Source organism: Gopherus evgoodei, chromosome 1 (assembly GCF_007399415.2).
Source record: "Gopherus evgoodei ecotype Sinaloan lineage chromosome 1, rGopEvg1_v1.p, whole genome shotgun sequence".
Classification (NCBI taxonomy): domain Eukaryota; kingdom Metazoa; phylum Chordata; order Testudines; family Testudinidae; genus Gopherus; species Gopherus evgoodei.
Genome location: NC_044322.1, coordinates 341,126,613 through 341,146,286, shown reverse-complemented (window position 1 = coordinate 341,146,286; position 19,674 = coordinate 341,126,613). Strand labels below are relative to the sequence as shown.

Sequence of the window (19,674 nt, the reverse complement as noted above, 5' to 3'; positions counted from 1 at the left end):
TTAGGCACTTCTGAAATTTTTTATCCCTCAATCATTCAATCAATTCAAATCATTCAAGTATATTAAAAAACACAAAAACCCGAAGTCATGAGCCCCCTAAACACCTCTTTCCCATCGGTTACAAAAAGTTAAAGTTTTCAGAACCTTTATATATCAAAAGGAAGCCAAAAGGGATACAAAGCCCACCCTTTTGGGTTACATTTAAGAATTTAGTGAGACAACCGATAGGACTAGTATCTTTAAGGTTCTCATTGATACCATATCAAATTGTTAAAAAATATTATGGTATGTGTTGCATTCTAAAATATTTTAACTGTAGGAAATTCTATTAATTGATTCATCAAATGAAATGTTGCTGAATGCATCAGACTGGTGGGAAGCTCTATATTGTATGGAATAGCATTCTACTGGGAACATTATTCTTTTAATATTATCTGTTATGTTCTGTCCTAATCTTTAGAAGAAATCAACTTAAGGCCCAGTCCAACAGTTCTTACTCCAACACAACCCATAGAAAACAAAGGGTATTTTCAGTTTTATGTTAGCAAGTCCCAGAACCTAGGACTCAAACAAAAAACACTTAGTTAAAAAAGACTCAAGATGGAAAATGTAGTCTGCCGAATCCAGCTAGCACTTACATAAAATATATGTTGACAAAATTTTTGTACCTTTCATAACCACACATGTGAATGGCTAGATCACTGTAGCTGTGTAATCCTGTATCCCCCACAAGACTTTCCCATTACTACATTCATATTTATTTAAGTTTATGAAAAAGATTGGATAGTGTTACAATATTTATAATTTTTCAGTTGTTTCACTCGTGTACTTGTGATTTCCTGATGTTCTTCTTATGAACTGGTTACCCAGTTCTCTCATTAAGCCTCATACCAGGTCAGAGCATAAGGTCAGCGGTATCTTCACAGATGTCGTACAGTTTTTTCCAAAATAAACTACCAGTGACAATGACATTACTTCTATTATCTAATTTGATTATCACCTAAATTACAAAAGAGAAAACATATAGAAAATACTATATGAGAAACATCAGCTGCCTTACAGGAGTTCTGTGGAAGGAATCTGCAAGCTATTGAGAGGGAAAGGCTAATCTTAAGGAAAACGTACCTTATCAGATTTTATAGTAGAAGCATCTTTGCCTCTCTCTCTCTAGCACCAGCATGGCACACATGACACATTCCTTGGAGGAAGGTCACTGCTTGCAGAGACCTTTGCCTAGATATAGGCCAATCTAGTTTTGATCAGAGATGACATAATTACAAGAGGTGTGAGTTCTTTAGTTTGTTGTGTCTGAGTATATATTAGATTTTTATTAACGGGCATCCTCCCATCTGAAGCAATCGAAATACATTAAAAAAATTTACAATTTCCTTTTTTCCTGTTCTCTAAGTTTTTGTTTTAAAATGCATCCTTTCTGTTGTGTCTTTATTTGATCAAGGACAGTGATATCTTGCAAATGTTCTACTGTGTAGATGAACCGCTTTGGTCTTTGATTCTGTGGAGTTGATAGGAACAATGAAAAGGCATAGTTACTAGTTAAACTTAAAAAAGACTAACACGTCAGATGTCCATTATTAAACATAGTATCTGAATTATAAGGGCATTGCTACATTGATTCTCAGTCCTGTTTTAGGGAATTGTAGTTATAACTTCCTTATAATTTAAAACTGTAGATAAGTGCATTGATAGGAGGAAAAGGCTTATAAGACCAATAGCTTTTTTTTTTTTTTTTTTAAATTCCAAGAAGGAAATGGCTTCAGTTACCAAGTTGCTGCTTGAAGGGTTGCGGCCATATAATCTATTGTTTAATTACACTAATACAATGAGTTTAATTATGCTTTTAAATTCATTTTGTCTTTTGTAGAGCTATGTACAAAAAAACAAGAAAATTCTAAAAGCTGCCAAAGACTTGCCTCCAGATGCGCTTATTATTGAATATAGAGGAAAGTTCATGCTGAGAGAACAATTTGAAGCTAATGGGTATTTCTTTAAAAGGTATATTTATTTTAAGAACTCTTTTTTTTAATAAATTAACTTTCTTAAATGTGCTATTTTATCAACAAACTTTTTCCTTTTCTGCAATTATCTTGTTGCTCTTTTTGTGCCAACTACTGGCATATGTTACTTCTAGTACACCAAGAAAATAATACAACTACTGTTGAACTTGTATAACAGCTTCCACCTTGGGTGTCAATTAAATTTATAAAGCACCTAGTAAGTGTAAGTAAATATTATTCCCATTTTACAAATTGAGACTCCAAGACTAAATGACTTGCTCAAGATTATATAGAGAGCCAGGTATAGACACTTGACTTTCTGACTTCCAATCTTGAGATTTAGCCATGAGACTATCATTCCTTTCCTGCTCTTCTTATGTACACAACTCGGCCTCCATAACTGAGAAAAGTTTTGTGTTAAAGATGTTTATTGTCTTATAAATCTCAATAGATTTAGATTGAGAGTTCTTGATTGCTGACCTGCAAGAATTGCAATATAAAATCAATACTGTGTTATGCAGCATAGTGATACAAAATTAGTAAATGTGAAAAAGAACACTTAATGCTTTTAAAGGGGAAAAACATCCTGTCTACTGTATTAAAAAAATTTAAACTAGGGTTTTCCTTTTTTTTCTTTCTAGGCCATACCCTTTTGTTTTGTTCTATTCCAAATTCCATGGATTAGAAATGTGTGTTGATGCAAGAACCTTTGGAAATGAAGCTCGATTCATTAGACGGTCTTGTACACCCAATGCAGAGGTAAGCTTATAAACGTAGGAAATAATTCCTTAGTTAACCGAGATATTTATTTCTTTTGCCTGGCTTGAAGGATATAATGTACAGCCCATCTGTTCTCATAGTTATTGGACTGAGGGGCTTTAATATAGAGGTGATATATAGTATAATGGTGGATTAATCTTTCAATATTGTTTCCGGTCAACAAGTTACATATGCTGATTTTTTAGTCTTCTTTCTTTGTAAAGTGCCTAACACTCAGGCTCATACTGCGTGAAGCGCTGAGCACCTTCACCTCTCATTGTCTCTAATGGATGAAAAGGATGGGATACACTTTTGGAAATGAAAATAAAACAAACGTATTTTCACATTTATCATGTTACTCTAGCATGTTACATACTAATAAAATATTTTCACCAGGACATTGACTCTGTGCAAAGAATAAGGGGAAATGTATATAAAGAATAATAGTAGATCGTGTTTTAGTATCATTAAGGCATTTTGAAAGAATAATTTCTTTATGAACCTGTGCAGGGCAGCATCAAGAAATATAATACATTTTTGCTTATTACTAAAAACATAATCATTTTTTTCTACTGGGTTTTATCAGTCTCTGCCAATTGATGGTATTGGTGGAGGTAATATCCTGTAGAAAGTGGTCAAGCATATCTGGGTTTTTAAGAATGAGTGTGCATTTTAATGCATTATAAACTAATGTATAGCTTTTCTCCTGGATTTAGGTGAGACATGTAATTGAAGATGGAACAATTCATCTTTATATTTACTCCATCCAAAACATTCCAAGGGGAACAGAAATTACTATCGCATTTGATTTTGATTATGGAAATTGGTAAGTATCTCTAAATTGTATGAAACATCCTGTATTTTAGGACAATATACACCTCTACCTCGATATAACACTGTCCTTGGGAGCCAAAAAATCTTACCACTCTATAGGTGAAACTGTGTTTTATGAAACTTGCTTTGATCCACCTTAGTGCGCAGTCCCGCTCCCTCGGAGCACTGCTTTACCGCATTATATCTGAATTCGTGTTATATCGGGTCACGTTATATCGAGGTAGAGGTGTACTTCTAAAATGTTAGTAATATATTAATTGGAGCTATCATGTTATCACAGATATTCCTATTTTATTTTACTCTTTTCATACACTTTAATAGCACGGTGCCCTTAAAGTCCTCAATGATAAGAGTGTATGCCATTGCAGGGTTTTTCTTTAAGGGATGTTTTATTATTGTTGCGATTAGTGATAGATCATTTCAATGTAAATTTAAGTGAATTTTATATCTCCACAATACTGCATATGTGGATTTACAGTGAAAATTCTTCAAACATTCATTCATTTTGTGGATTGATACGATTTGATATTTAATGTAAACTAATGTAGAGTTATTCAGTAATCTATTTTTTTTTAATCCACTCTTCTTACAATTTTACATACCATAGTTAATAGCTGATATAATTTAGAAGGAATAAAATCAGACCTAAGGTAAATCTCTGTAGAAATGAGAATAAATTATGTTCATGCTATAACTCATCATTAAAGAAGGATGTTCAGCTCTATTAAGTTCTTCCTTAAAATAATACCTTAAATTCTATAAGCTATCGATTCACATGTTCTCCTGGGTACAGCTTATTTCTTCTTTTGTGAATTGTGTAATACTCTGGTAGGTAGATGCTATTGTTTTGAAATGGCAAAGTAATTAGGTAAGTGCTGCTCTCAGATATGCATGAACAATTTCCATTGACTACGGAGCGCAAAATTTTGTCTTTAGGCGATATAGCTAATGCCTTCCTCAGTCATTACTCTTAAAATGAGGTTTCCCTGAAAATTGACTGTTCTTACTTTTTTTTTTAAAACAAGAAGTAGTTGGATTCAGTGCTTCCAGTGATCTAGTGAGTTCATATGAAATGTGCTCAACTTACCAGAAACTTATTCAATATATTCTACCTTGCGACCCTCTAAAGACACTGCATCATCCTCTGAAAGACATGAGGAGTACTTTCCTTTTGTCATGTCATTACTATAAATAATATTCTGCAGACAAAACTAAACTCTGTTAAATAGATTTCCCCATTAGACATTAATCTAGTTCCACAAGTGTAATTTAGGGCTTAATTTTGGGGTAGAATGTATTACAGATTTAGTTGACAGCAGAGTTTGACCCATAACATCTCATCACTTGGTGATTGCGCAAACAAGAAAGAAACAGCTTGCATGTCCATATCCCAGGTTGAGTATAGAAGGCTGGTAATTAGAGGTGGGAATAGTTTTTTTTTACCGGGAAGTAAATATAAGCTGAAAATCCACGAAAGCTGATTAACGAAGCACTTAGTACCATTCAAGACTCAGGGCAAACTCTCTGCTGTAAGCAAATGGGCAAAAACTCTATTGACGAAGAGATTGAATTGTACTCGGAGGAGCTTTTTGCACCCATCTGGATATTCTGCTTATTTATAAATGCTACTAGAGAAAGTTTTATATTACTGAAACTTGTATAACTTGCAAGATCTCTTTTAGACATCATAGATCCATAGTCATAAGGTCAGAAGGGACCATTATGGTCATCTAGTCTGATCCCCTGCACAATGCAGGCCACAAAATCTCACCCACCCACTCTTGGAACAAACCCTTAACCTATGTCTGAGTTACTGCAAGTCCTCAAATCATGATTTAAAGACCTCAAGGTGCAGAGAATCCTCCAGCAGGTGACCCATGTCCCCATGCTGCAGAGGAAGGCGAAAACCTCTGCAGTCTTCTCTGGAGAAAATTCCTTCACGACCCTAAATATGGCAATCAGTTAAACCCTGAGGATGTGGGCAAGACTCACCAGCAAGCGCCCAGGAAGAATTCTCTGTAGTAACTCAGATCCCACCCCATCTACCATCCAATCACGGACCATTGGGCATATTACTTGCTAATAATCAAAGATGAATAATTGCCAAAATTAGGCTATCCCATCATACCATCCCCTCCATAAACTTATCAAGCTTAGTCTTGAAGCCAGATATGTCCTTTTGCCCCACTGCTCCCCTTGGAAGGCTGTTCCAGAACTTCACTCCTCTAATGATTAGAAACCTTCATCTAATTCCAAGTCTAAACTTCCTAGTGTCCATTTATATCCATTGTTCTGTGTCCACATCGGTACTAAGCTTAAATAATTCCTCTTCCTCCCTGATATTTATCCATCGGATATATTTATAAGAGCAATCGTATCTCCCCTCAGCCTTCTTTTGGTTAGGCTAAACAAGTCAAGCTCTTTGAGTCTCCTTTCATAAGACAAGTTTTCCATTCCGCGTTCATCCTAGTAGCCCTTCTCTGTACCTGTTCCAGTTTGAATTCATGGGAGACCAGAACTGCACACAGTATTCCAGATGAAGTCTGACCAGTGCCTTGTGTAACAATACTAACACCTCCTTATCTTTACTGGAAATACCTCGCATGATGCATCCTAAAACCGCATTAGCTTTTTTAACAGCCATATCACATTGGCAGCTCGTAGTCATCCTGTGATCAACCAATACTCAAGGTCTTCCTCCTCCTCCTCTTCTGTTACTTCCGACTGATGTCCCCAATTAATAACCAAAATTCTTGTTGTTAATCCCTAGATGCATGACCTTGCACTTTTCACTATTAAATTTCATCCTATTACTATTACTCCAGTTTACAAGGTTATCCAGATCTTTCTGTATGATATCCCCGTCCTTCTCTGTGTTAGCAAAACCTCCCAGCTTTGTGTCCATCCGCAAACTTTATTAGCACATTCCCTTTTTGTGCCAAGGTCAGTAATAAAAAGATTAAATAAGATTGGTCCCAAAACTGATCCCTGAGGAACTCCACTAGTAACCTCCTTCCAGCCTGACAGTTCACCTTTCAGTATGACCCATTGTAGTCTCTCCTTTAACCAGTTCCTTATCCACCTTTCAATTTTCTTTTTGTTCCTCGTCTTTTCCCATTTAACTAATGGATCCCTATGTGGAACGTATCAAATGCCTTACTGAAATCGAGGTAATTAGATCCACTGCATAAAGTAACTCAATTAACTTATAAAATATCTGTTGCGTTGTGTTTCCGAATGTCCTATCCAGACAAGCATAAGATTTTTACAAATTATTTTGTACAAAAACCAAATTGCTCTAATTTTTTCTGTTCATTTTTGCACCAGAGTATGTTTCTGTTTTTGCTTTTTTATTTTATTTGGCTTTTTTTATTATAATAGATTTTTATTTGTTTTAATGGCGTTCCAAACTGTAAACTGGGAAACAGCTTTAAGAACCTGTGGCTGAGAGTAATAAAATGTAACATTGCACAGCTTGTTAAAAGTTTAAATTAACCCTTTTCAAATATGCTACAATACTGGATCTTTATCATGGCAGATGTTCATTTCACTGTAAATTAACGAGTAGTTTAACTTTCAAAAATCATATTGCTGTAGCATTCAGTTCAATATTTTTACACCATATTTTTTTGTATTGATTGTTTTAGTAAATACAAAGTGGATTGCGCTTGCCTCAAAGAAAATCCTGAATGTCCGGTTCTTAAACATGGTTCCGAACCTACAGAAAACATAAATACTGGATATGAGACCAGAAGGAAAAAGGGAAAGAAAGAGAAGGACATTTCAAGAGAAAAGGAAACCCAAAATCAGAACATCACACTTGATTGTGAAGGAGCAGCCACCAAAATGAAGATTCCTGATAATAAGCAGAGGAGACTTTCTCCCCTCAGGCTATCCATTTCCAATAATCAGGTATTAAAACAAAAACCACTAGATGGTCAGATTTACAAACCAGAAGATTCCCTGCTGTAGAGTAATTCTTAATCTTACAAGTTATTGGAAAGAGTTGTTCTTTGTGAATGTTAGTGTTGGATTAGCTACTTGAAGTATTTATACTATTCCTAGTTTTTTGAAATGACTAGTTGTTTTTTTAAAGATATTTTGGTTTTCTTTAACCAGCTGTTTCTCACTGAAATGTCTCAACATAAACCAGAAATTCTGCCTCCTAAAATTCTTTGCAGATCTGTGGTGTAAAAACTGCATGCCATGCTCCAAGATCCCCAAACCATCCTGAAGCAGTGTTAGTCACACTTATGTTGTCCCCACAGTTCTGATGTTTTTAAGCCACAATTATAAATAGGCTTGCTTCCATAACAACTTCTTCTACCAAGATTTCAGGCCAAAAAAGATGTTCAGGTCTCACACTAATAGCCTCTATGTACCTGTTGTATGTTTTTGTGTAGATTGAACACTGGCATAAAGATGGTAAGTTGAGAGGGTAATGATAAACATGTATTTATTGAATATGGTTGGGGATGAGTGTTCTAGTTAGGTACCAGGGGTCTTGGTTATAGGTTTGGTCTTCTTAATTTATTGGCATAGAAGAGCAGGTAGATGAGAAAGTAATGAATTTCACAGATCCTAATTTGGGAGGAGCCGCAAACAGGAATTAGTAAAGAGAAGTTATTCAAATAAATCAAGAGATACCGTAACGATGTATTGATTTTTGTTGTTGTTGTTTGTTTGAGGGAGGAGAGAATTGTGTCTGAGTGTAAATACTTGATGGGATTATGAGGGTAGTTTGAAGGATGAACAAGTGGTGTAAGGTGTGGGGTTACTTGGTGGGAGCCATTTTCAAAATTCTCTCCATCCTCCTAGAGCGTTATAAAGGGAAACATCGTGGAGGAAAGGTTGAGAGATGGAGATCAGGGAATTGGTGATGAATATGCAATTGATTATGAAATTTTTTGCATAAAGTTTACATTAGGTTTGTGGTCTCTTTCATGGGACATAGTAGACTGACCTACCCAAACAGCTAACTTGCTTTAGAATGTTTCTGGGTTCATAAGGGCTGGCAAGTGATTTCTACAGGAGTAGAGCTTCAAAGGCAGTATATTCAGACTACAGTTTTACAGGTAAGTTACTTTTCTTTTTCCAGCCAGGCTGCCACTAGCAATAACTGGTATTTGGAACCCATTCCTGGGCACACAGAATCCTATGTAATTTTTATAAGAATTGTCACAGCCGAGCTAAAAGTTTTTCAACCTAGAAGAGGCTCAGTAAAATAACATCTGATCTTTAAAAAAGCAGTTCAGTCATCCAAAATAACACCTATGTATGTACTTTGTCTAATTGTTTTAGTGCCATGTTCATGAATTGTACTGTTAATTTCCACTTTATAGCAGTTTTATTAAGGAACGAATGTAATAATTTCAACTTTATTTTTAAGGAAATCATATCTAAGAACACAGTGGTAGAACACTGGTAACAGATCAATTATTATTGACTCTGCTGTAATTTTTAAAATTTTTGAATGTTATCTTTCTATTGTAAGAGACCTGAAAAACCCAGAAGCATTCCCATACCAAGCATTTTTCAGTGTTTATTAATCAGATACCTTTTGTGTTCCCTATGGTAAGTCACTAATGTTAGATTATAGTGGAGATTTATACAGCATCAGTAGAAAGGGTTGTGTTAAGTTACATAGGTTTGAGTTGACTGCAAATTTATATAATATGATAACCTATCTTGTTTGACATGACAATATACATTTGATTTTATGAAGAAATTAGGTTTAAGATTTTCAAAATGCATGTCTAAAGTTAGGGTCAAAATTCCTTATTTAGCTGCATAAATAAGTGGCCTGATGTTCATAAGTGTTGTGTGCCCCGTAGTGTCCATTGTTTTGGAAGCTTAATTCTTATTATTTGGTTGAAAAAACTCACGTGAGATTACAATTAAAGAAAATGATGTGGATGTTTCTGTTTGGATTGGAGAAGGTACTTGAGTCAGGCTGTATTTCTAGAGTCATAAGAGTCCAAGCGGATGATATGTAGTTTTTACATGTTGCATTGGTTAATTGGCTGGTAGCTTCTGAAGTAGTGATTTGAGGATACTTTGCTCTGTGTAGCCTTTAGATTTCCCTAGTTTGAAAGAGTAGTAGAAGAGCTTCTGTAAAGCAGTCATTTCCATCTTTCAGGAGCCAGATTTTATTGATGATATAGAAGAAAAAACTCCTATTAGCAATGAAGTAGAAATGGAATCAGAGGAGCAGATTGCAGAAAGGAAAAGGAAGATGGTAAGTTGGGAAGCAAGTAGCTACTTAAAGCTGTCACTAGGACTTAGTGATGGCTGCTCTTCCCATTGCTAATTTGCTGCCTTTTTATGGGCTTTTAGAATCTGAGAATATATGAAGCCAGCACCTCATATACACTTTAACTTCAAATCCAAGGCTTGCTTGTTGAGTGAGAGCATTTCCATTTGGCTTGATCATCACCTCCTGACAAACGTGCAAATCTGCTTTTGTTTTTAAATGTGTATAATTTTGTATTGCTTCTGCACAGGTGCCATCACTCGTAGAAAATGCGTAGCTGTGACTTTAAGATTTCCTTTTTATAATTGTGCACTACAGTGGTTGGTTATTTGTAAGATACAATCAGGGGCCAAGATTTTCATAACTGACTAGTGATTTTGAGTGCCAAACTTCAGATACCTTTAAAGAGGCCTAATTTTCAGAGGCTGGTTGCTCAACAATTTCTGAAAAGTAGGCCTTTTTTAGACATGCTGTCTATTGGACACTCAAATTTAGATGCCTAAAGTCACTACTCACTTTTGAAAATCTCAGCCAGGACATACTATTTAAATAATAGTATGAAAAGTTCCTTATTTATCCTTGCTGTATATAAATCTTATTTTAAAGGCAAAAGTAACCTTCAAAACTTTGGCTGCTGTCTTTTACAGACAAACTTGAGTGACCATTATATGGTTTTTGTTTTTGTTTTTTTGCCTGCACAAAAGCATTGATGTGTATCTAAAATGAATTTGCTAGATAGAGGCTTAACCATTTGATTTTTGTATTGAAAATGTGGTGTGTGTGTGTGTGTACGTACACACACACACACACACACACACACACACACACACACACACACACACACACACACACACACACACAATTCTTGTGCCTGCAAAAAATTTGGTGATGGGGGGGGGGGGGTAGGGGAAATGTTCACTCAAACATATGGTTAGATGCCTACCAAATTTGTTCATAAATACAGATGGTATGCATAAAGGCTTATTTATTGTTCAGGCACAATCTTAGTCATAAGACAACGTGCTACTAAAAATATGTACCTACCGTTTAAGTGGTTGGGGACTTTATGAAAACTTGACCCTTTAAGAAATGGAATTACATTGGTTGAATTTGAATACTATTTCAAATGCTAATGACACAGATTTGTTTACAGAACTAGGTCTTCTTTGCTTTAAGATTAATAATCAAACATTTAATTTGAGATACTAGAATTGCCATAACTTAAGCCTTCCAATTACACATTATAGTGAAGTGTACCTGTAGTGATATTTATTAGTTGTACAGCAGCAGAGGTCTAGGGTTTGTGTTTTACAGATAAATGTAACGGGCAGGTCCCTGCTCCAAGGAACTGACAACCTAACTCAAATTTAATACTGCAGACCGCAACAATAAACAATGGGTTGGAAATGGGATATTGCCAACCTCACCATTTGGAAACAATGCAGACATTTTGGTGCAAATTTGTTACAAAAAAATAAAAGCAAAAGCAAAATAAAGCGAGGATTGATAGTAAGACTAGTACTGATAATAAAATAGAAAGGCACATATTCAAAATTCTTGTTTCTTTGAGTCTTAATATACAGTTAAAATGTTAATGCATTATTAAAGTTGAAAACATCAATTAAAATAGTTCCTATTGCAGTATTGACCCAGTTGCATTGCATATATGGTATATCTAATACCTTTGGGTTGCTGTAAGAGTCTTAGCGTGTGTGTATAGAAACTAATACATAGACATATAGTTTATTGTGGAATTTAGGTACACAATCACATATTTAGTCTTTATTTCATGTTTTAATGTTTGTGTCATAAAACCACTCCTCCTTGAGAGGAGGTAGGGACTGGCAGGCACATTGGAGAGGTAATAGGGGCAGGAATTGGCAGGTTTATCACTCAGGATATTTGTATGAATTTGCAATTATAATTTCACACCACTGAGAGTACAAAACCCTAAAGGCGGGACTCCACACATCACATCTCCCCTGAGCCAAAGTTGAATAGCCGATGGTGGCATGGTGTTAGAAGTGCAACAGTTCTCCATAAACAGGGCATATTTTTGGAGTTTAATGTGCCCACCCTACACATCTCTGTGTAGTATGTAATTTGAAAGCTTATTTTATGTGCATTTAGATGAGGTATGATGTAGATCTGTCAAGTGGTGCTGTAAATCTGTAGGAGAAATGAAACAGTGCTACTACAAATGAGTGTGTTGTTCTTTGAGTGATTGCAAGGAGATGTGCATGCTACATGCACGATTGCCAGAAGGTTTTTCCCTGGCGGTACCCATTGGGTTGGCTGGGGAGCCCCCTGGAGTGGCGCTTTCATGACCGTGTATTTAGATCCCTGCCGACCTACCACCTCTTCAGTTCTTCTGACCACCAGTGACAGTCATTGCAGCAGCTCCTCTCTTGCATTAGCAAGCAATTCCCTAGTGGACTCTCCTTTTTTTCCTGTAAATAGTTTATAACTTTATCACTAACTAAAGCTTTCAGTTAAATTATAGTTGGGGGTTCTCCCTCCTCCCCTCCCCACTTTGTTCCCTATCCCGGGGACTGACACGTACCTCGGTCTCAGGGCTGCATCCTGCATTGGGACACCCAGCTTTGGGTCTGTCTAGGCTGATGCTATCGACTCTGGCTTCTCTGGGAGGTCTGTTGAGACTGGCCACAGTGAACCTCCTGGTGCGGGAAGATTTAGAGGAGGACTTGGATGCTCCCTCCATGCCGGACACATTCGAGGTGACCAAGGAGTTGATTGCCATGACAGTGCAGTTCCCCACCCCACCGGCTCACGCTCCGGCACTGCAGCATCATCAGCACCAACTCCTATCCAGCATAGAGGCAAGCCTGCTGTGATGTGACGCTGATCGCCTTTGCCGTGGCACCAGTCTCTGGCACTGTCTCGATCTGCACCACCCTCTTCAGATTTGGACTACTTCTTGGAGTTGGAGGCAATGTCCTGTGCCTTCCAATGTCCTTCCAGGTGAAGACAGCACCGTTCCTGGAGTAGGGATGCACAAGCCCAGACTGATGACATCAGAACTGGCACAGGCGCTGAAACAGCTGCAGCACTGGATGCTACTGCCATTTCCTGTACCTCTCAAGTGGCGCAAGGAGATCCCCTGCGAGCCAGAGGGGCATGAGGACCATGTGCCTCTAAGGATGTCATCCTACCCAAATGAGGCAGTAGTGGGGACCTCCACCACTCTGCCTGCTATGGACACCAGGACTCATCAAATTCTGCTCAGGAGGGTGGCCCAGGACCTGAACTTGCAGGCAGAGGAGGTTTCGGAGGATATGAATCCCATGGTGGATATTCTGGTCCCCGACAGGCCTCGGTTGGTCTGCCCCTCATGAGAACCACACAGAATACCAGCAACGCAATGTGGTACGTGCTCGCCTCTATTCCACTGACAGCCAAGGGTGTAGAGCACAAATACCTTCCAAGAGGTACAAGCACCTCTTCACCCACCCTCAACCCGGGACCCTGGTGATAGAGGTGGTGAACCATAAAGAGCGCCAGGGGCAACCGGGGCCTACCCCCAAATCCAAGGATGCTAAGAAGCTGGACCTCTTCGGTCGGAAAGTCTACTCCACTGGGGGACTCCAGCTTCACATAGCGAATCAACAGGCAGGTCTCGGACCACTATGCTTTTAATTCCTGGAGTTCTCTGGCCAAATTCCAGGAATTGCTCCCACTCAAGAGTTTGGAGTGGTTCTGGAGGAGGGAAAGGTGGTCGCCAGGACCTCTCTTCAGGCTGCTCTGGACTCAGCTGACTCAGCCACCTGCACTATGAGCATGGCCATAACTGAGATGCAGCTCTTGGCTACAGGTCTCAGGGCTTCCGCATGAATCCAGAACAGAATTCAGGATCTTCCCTTTGACTGCTCTAGCCTCTTTGCAGAACAGACAGATTCAAGGCTGCATAGCCTTAAGGACTCGTGGGTGACCCTCAAGTCTTTGGGGCTGCACACACCAGCTCCACAAAGAAAGCCCCAGGCCGCCTAATGATTCTACCCTGCCCCTTCCAGACAGGACTACAGTAAGAAGTGGGGCAGAAGTAATAGGAGGTGCTCATCTCAGTCCTCCTCTTGACAAGGGCAGGGCTCGGCTAAGCAGCCCTCGGGCTCAGAGCCAAACTTGAAAGTGAGCCTGAGGACGGAGCAGCAGTTCCAAAAAGTTCGGTCTCATCCTCAACGTGGCGAACTTGACTCTGGCTCCCACTCAAAGAATAGAAATCATCGGGGTTCTCCTGGAATCCACCCACGCCAGGGCGTTCCTATCAGAATCTCGTTTTCTAGCCATGAGCACCATCATACAAGGTTTCCACCGTTTCCCCACCACAATAGCCAGAAACTGCCTAAAATTACTCTAACATACGGCAGCGTAGACTTATGTGGTGCAGCATGCAAGGCTGCGCCTCTATCCCCTCCAGGCATGGCTGGCCCAAATGTACAGACCAAACTGGGACCATCTGGACAGTCTGGTCATTCTTTCTCCTCGGGCTCTTGAGTCCCTCAGGTGGTACAATCCACAGACAGTCATGCGGGAATACCTTTTTCCAAACCTCGTCTGTTGCTATTCATGGATGTATTAGTGCTGGGGTGGGGAGCACACCTGAGCCCCTCAGAACTCAAGGCCTATGGTCCCAAGCGGAATTATCGCTACACATCAACATCAGGGAGCTTGCCAGACATTTCATGCTCCATTTTCAGAGCAAATTTATATCGGTGTTGACAGACAACACCACAGTGATGTTATATAAACAAACAGGGTGGTACTTGCTTCTCTCCCTTATGCCAGGAAGCTGCAGGTTGTGGGACTTTCACATCACCCACTCGATACAGTTGGAGATGTCGTATCTGCCAGGAGCACAAATAAACAAGCCGATTGTCTCAGCAGATCTTTCCAATGCCATGGATGGTCTCTCCAACCAGACATTGTCAGCAATAACTTCCTGAGGTGGGGAACTCCCCAGGTAGCCCTGTTTGCAACATGAGGCAACAGGAAGTGCCAGCAGTTCTGCTCCTTCCTGAATCACAGCCCTGGTTTGATCACAGATGCCTTTCTCCTCTTGTTGACAAGACCCCTGCTGTATGCATTCCTGCTGTTCCCTCTCATCCTCAAGGTCCAGCAGGACAAGGCTTTGCTGATTCTCATAGTGCCGGCATGGCCCCGCCAACATTCGTTCTCTACGCTGATGAACTTCTTGGTGGACATGCCGATGACTTTGTCCATGATTCCAGACCTCATCACGCAGGACCACTGCCTTCAGCATCCCAACCCTGAGTCTCCACCTCACTGATTGGAAAATCCATGGCTAAATCTATTATAGCTCCAGTGCTCTAGTTTGGTTGGGGAGGTTCTCTTGGCAGTAGGAAGTCCTCCACTTGTGCCACTTATCTAGCCAAGTGGGAACGGTTCTCTGTTTGGTCCGCACAAAAGGGCACCCCTCCATTGCAGTCCTCAGTCCCCTTTATAGTGGGCTATTAACTCTACTTAAAGTGGCAAGAGCAGGCAATCTTGTCAATCAAGGTGCACCTGGTAGTTATTTCACTTTTCCACCCAGGCCCAGTGGGGCGGATGGTATTTGCTAACCCCATGGTTGGGCACTTCCTTAAGGGGCTAAACAGACTATATCCCCAGATGCAGCAATTGGCCCTCTCATGGGACATTAATCTGGTCCTCTCAAGACTCATAGTGCCCTGCTTTACGTCTCTTCGAAAGTGGTGTTTTTCATGGCTATAACATTAGCCAGAAGAGTGTCTGAGCTCAAAGCTTTAACGTCTGAGCCCCCTTATACAGTGTTTTGTGAGGACAAGGTACAATTGCGGCCTTTCCCAGCTTTTCTCCCTAAGGTGGTTTCACAATTTAACGCAAATCAGGACATCTTTTTACCAGTGTTCTTCCTGAAGCCACATGCTAATGACAGGGGACACAGGCTCCGTTCCTTAGATGTTAGGCGCTGGCTTTTTACATTGAGCTGACAAAGCCATTGTAGAAGTCGATGCCACTCTTCATTGGCATTGCTTAGAGAATGAAAGGACTGCTAGTCTCATCCCAACAAATTTCTTCTTGGATCACGGCATTTATCAGGATGTGCTGTGACCTGGCAAAGATACCAGCCCCAGCGTTGACTCTACAGTCCACGTGAGTGCAAGCTTTGTCTGCTGCGTTCCTGGCGCCAGGCCTCTTTCAGGACATTTGCAGGGCAGCGACATGGTCATCAGTTAATACCTTTACTTCACACTACGCCATCACACTGCAGGCTAGAGATGATGCCATGTTTGGTAGAGCAGTGCTTCAGTCTGCAACTTGGTGAACTCCGACTCCTCCTTTGGGGGAACTTCTTGAGTCACCTACCTGGAATTGAAATGAGCAATCACTCGAAGAAAAAACAGTTACCTACCTTTTGTCACTGTTGTTCTTTGAGATGTGTTGCTCATGTCCATTCCAAGACCCACTCGTCTCCCCTCTGTTGGCGTATCCGGCAAGAAGGAACTGAAGAGGCAGCAGGTCGGCAGGGACCTATATACGTGGCCATGAAGGTGCCACTCCAGGAGGCTCCATAGCCGACCTGATGGTTACCGCTAGGGAAAAATCTTCCGAAGATGTGTGCTCTGCGTACACAATCGACTTGGAATGTACATGAGCAGCCCATCTCAAAGAACAACAGTTATGAAAGCCAGGTAACTTTTGTTGTTGTTGTTGCACAGTTCCAGAAATACTCTAACATGACTATGACTACAGTTTTACTGTTTAAGATACTTTCAGCACCTTAATATAGTGTTTATTGGTCAAAGCTGCCAAACAACAATGTGTGAAAATTAGGGCTGTCAAGCAATAAAAAAAATTAACAATGGGATTAATCATGCTGTTAAACTATGATACAATACCATTCATTCAAAAATGTTTTCTGCATTTTCAAATATATTGATTTCAATTACAATACAGAATACAAAGTGTACAGTGCTCACTTTATATTTATTATAAATATTTGCACTGTAAAAAATAGTATTTTTCAGTTCACCTAGTACAAGTACTGTAGTGCAATCTCTTTATCTCTTTATCATGAAAGTTGAATTTACAAATGTAGAATTATGTACCCAAAAAAAGGCATTAAAAAACAAAACAAAATGTAAAACTTTAGAGCCTACAAGTTCACTCAGTTCTACTTCAGCCAGTCACTCAGACAAACAAGTTTGGTTACAATTTGCAGGAGATAAATGTTGCCCGCTTCTTGTTTACAATGTCATCTGAAAGTGAGAACAGGCGTTTGCATGGCACTGTTGTAAACAGCTTTGCACGATATTTACAGATGGATGCGCTAAAGATTCATATGTCCCTTCATGTGTCAACTGCCATTACCGAGGACATGCGTGCATGCTGATGATGGGTTCTGCTCGATAACGATCCAAAGCAGAGCGGACTGATGCATGTTTATTTTCATCATCTGAGTTGGATGCCACCAGCAGATGGTTGATTTTCTTTTTTAGTGGTTCAGGTTCTGTAGTTTCTGCATCAGAGTGTTGCTCTTTTAAGACTTCTGAATGCATGCTCCACACCTTGTCCCTCTCAGATTTTGGATGGCACTTCAGATTCTTAAATCTTGAGTCAGGTGTTATAGCTATTTTTAGAAATATCACATTGGTACCTTCTTTGCGTTTTGTCAAATCTGCTGTGAAAATGTTCTTAAACATGTGCTGGGTCATCATCAGAGACTGCTATAACATGAAATATATGGCAGAATGTAGCTAAAACAGAACAGGAGACCTACAGTTCTCCCCCAAGGAGTTCAGTCACACATTTAATTAACACTTTTTTACAGGCATCATCAGCATGGAAGCATGTCTTCTGGAATGGTGGCCGAAGCATGAAGGGCATACGAGTCTTTAGCATATCTGGCACGTAAATACCTTGCAACGCTGGCTACAAAAGTGCCATGCAGATGCCTGTTCTCACTTTCAGGCGACATTGTAAATAAGTAGCAGGAGCATTATCTCCTGCAAATGTAAACAAATTTGTTTGTCTTAGTGATTGTCTGAACAAGAAGTAGGACTGAGTGGACTTGTAGGCTTTTACATTGTTTTGGTTTTGAGTGCAGTTATGTAACACAAAATTTATACGTTTGTAAGTTACACTTTCACCGTAAATATATTGCACAACATTACTTGTCTAAGGTGAACTAAAATACCGTTTCTTTTATTAGTTTATTTGTAATAAAAAATAATATAAAGTGAGCACGGTACATTTTGTATTCTGTGTTGCAATAGAAATCAATATATTTGAAAATGTAGAAGAACATACAAAAATTTAAATTTCAATTGGTATTCTATTGCTTAACAATGCAATTAATTGCAATTAATTTTTTATCACAATTTTTTGAGTTAACTGTGATTAATCAACAGCTGTAATCAAAATATTTTTATTGGGTTTGCATGGGCAAGTATTTTTTTCAGAAACAATGAAGCTGTTTAGCCTGTGACAGAAATGGCAAATATCAATTTTTTGCAGTAAATTAACATAAAATGTTTTCACATCTTATTCTCAAATTTTCAGAGAATTTTACCATTGATTATAATAGAAAATATAGAAAACTATTGAAGTATACTAACCAGATCAGTTTCACGCTAAGATTGTGCACCAATAGTAGTAGATTACATGCTCATACTTTGTACTGCATAGTGAGTAGATACAAATTTACATCACATCCTAATGTAATGCTTCTCTACTTGTAAGCTTTTGTACATACAAGGTAGCACCTCGTCTGACTGCTAGAAGGTTTTAATTTGTAATTGCCTATGTATGCAGTACTAGCCTTTGAAATATTCTAGAAACTAGTTTTTTAATTCAGTGACACTTACGCACAAGTCAGTAATAGTTCTGGATGACAATACATAGCTTTGTATTATGAATATGCAAAAGCTATGGAAGAAAGAAGTAGCCTAACAAGAAGTAGTGGAGACAAAGTCCACAAACAAGTTCTTGCCTCTGTACTGAAGACGGATGGAGACCATGATACAGCTCTTACCAGCCATGTCATGAAAAGTACGACAAACCTATTTGGGTGCAAATCACATCCAGTGGATTTTTATCCAGCTACCTACTTGAGTGCATGTAACATCAAATAGCAGATGTTGGTGAAAAACAAATGGGGACATTTGTGAGAGGTTCATCAGCCCAGTCAAGAAATCTGGCATCAGAACATTTGCTGACATAGCCAAGAAGACCAAATTTAAGACTGGAAAGGGAAGGACAATCATAGCATCCATAGCTCAGTGGTTTGAGCATTGGCCTGCTAAACCTAGGGTTGTGAGTTTAATCCTTGAGGGGGTCAAGGGCAAAAATCTCTCTGGGGATTGGTCCTGCTTTGAGCTGGGGGATGGACTAGATGACCTCCTGAGGTCCCCTGATATTCTATGAAAGTCCTAAAATTATTTTCCACTGAGCCCTGTCCTTAGCAAGATGCAGAGATGATGCTTTGGTGACAGCTGTTCTTTACCCAATAAGACCTATGCCTGTGTTCTTCCATGCTGATAGAACAGTGAGAAGAACAGACACAGCTGGAATAGAGCATCAGATGGAATATCAAGCTGAAAGACTCCATGAGCTAAGACCATGCAGTAAAGAAACCAGAGCATACTCTTGGGGGAATTCTGCACATAAATTTTCTGGTCTTTATTCACCTTCATTTTGAAGTAATAAGTTGATTACTGTTCTATCCTGAAGTGACTGTAAAAACAGCATTTTTGAGGCTCTGTTTGTTTTGTTTCATTACTTTCTGAATAAAATTTGCTTGGTCTGCAAGGACTA

The 19,674-nt window shown here is 39.2% G+C and overlaps 1 protein-coding gene across 2 annotated transcripts in view; it reads left to right on the top strand.

Annotated features, from left to right (window-relative positions):
• KMT2E (lysine methyltransferase 2E) overlaps nt 1–19,674 on the top strand; it is a 128,239-nt gene that overhangs the window by 72,402 nt on the left and 36,163 nt on the right. Inside the window, exons 10-14 of one of the 2 annotated variants that reach the window (XM_030552998.1) lie at nt 1,883–2,013; nt 2,657–2,774; nt 3,491–3,600; nt 7,256–7,520; nt 9,748–9,846. In XM_030552998.1, the coding sequence (XP_030408858.1) occupies nt 1,883–2,013; nt 2,657–2,774; nt 3,491–3,600; nt 7,256–7,520; nt 9,748–9,846 (723 nt within the window). The remainder of the gene's footprint in view (nt 1–1,882; nt 2,014–2,656; nt 2,775–3,490; nt 3,601–7,255; nt 7,521–9,747; nt 9,847–19,674) is intronic. The other variant, XM_030553090.1, reaches the window with a different exon arrangement.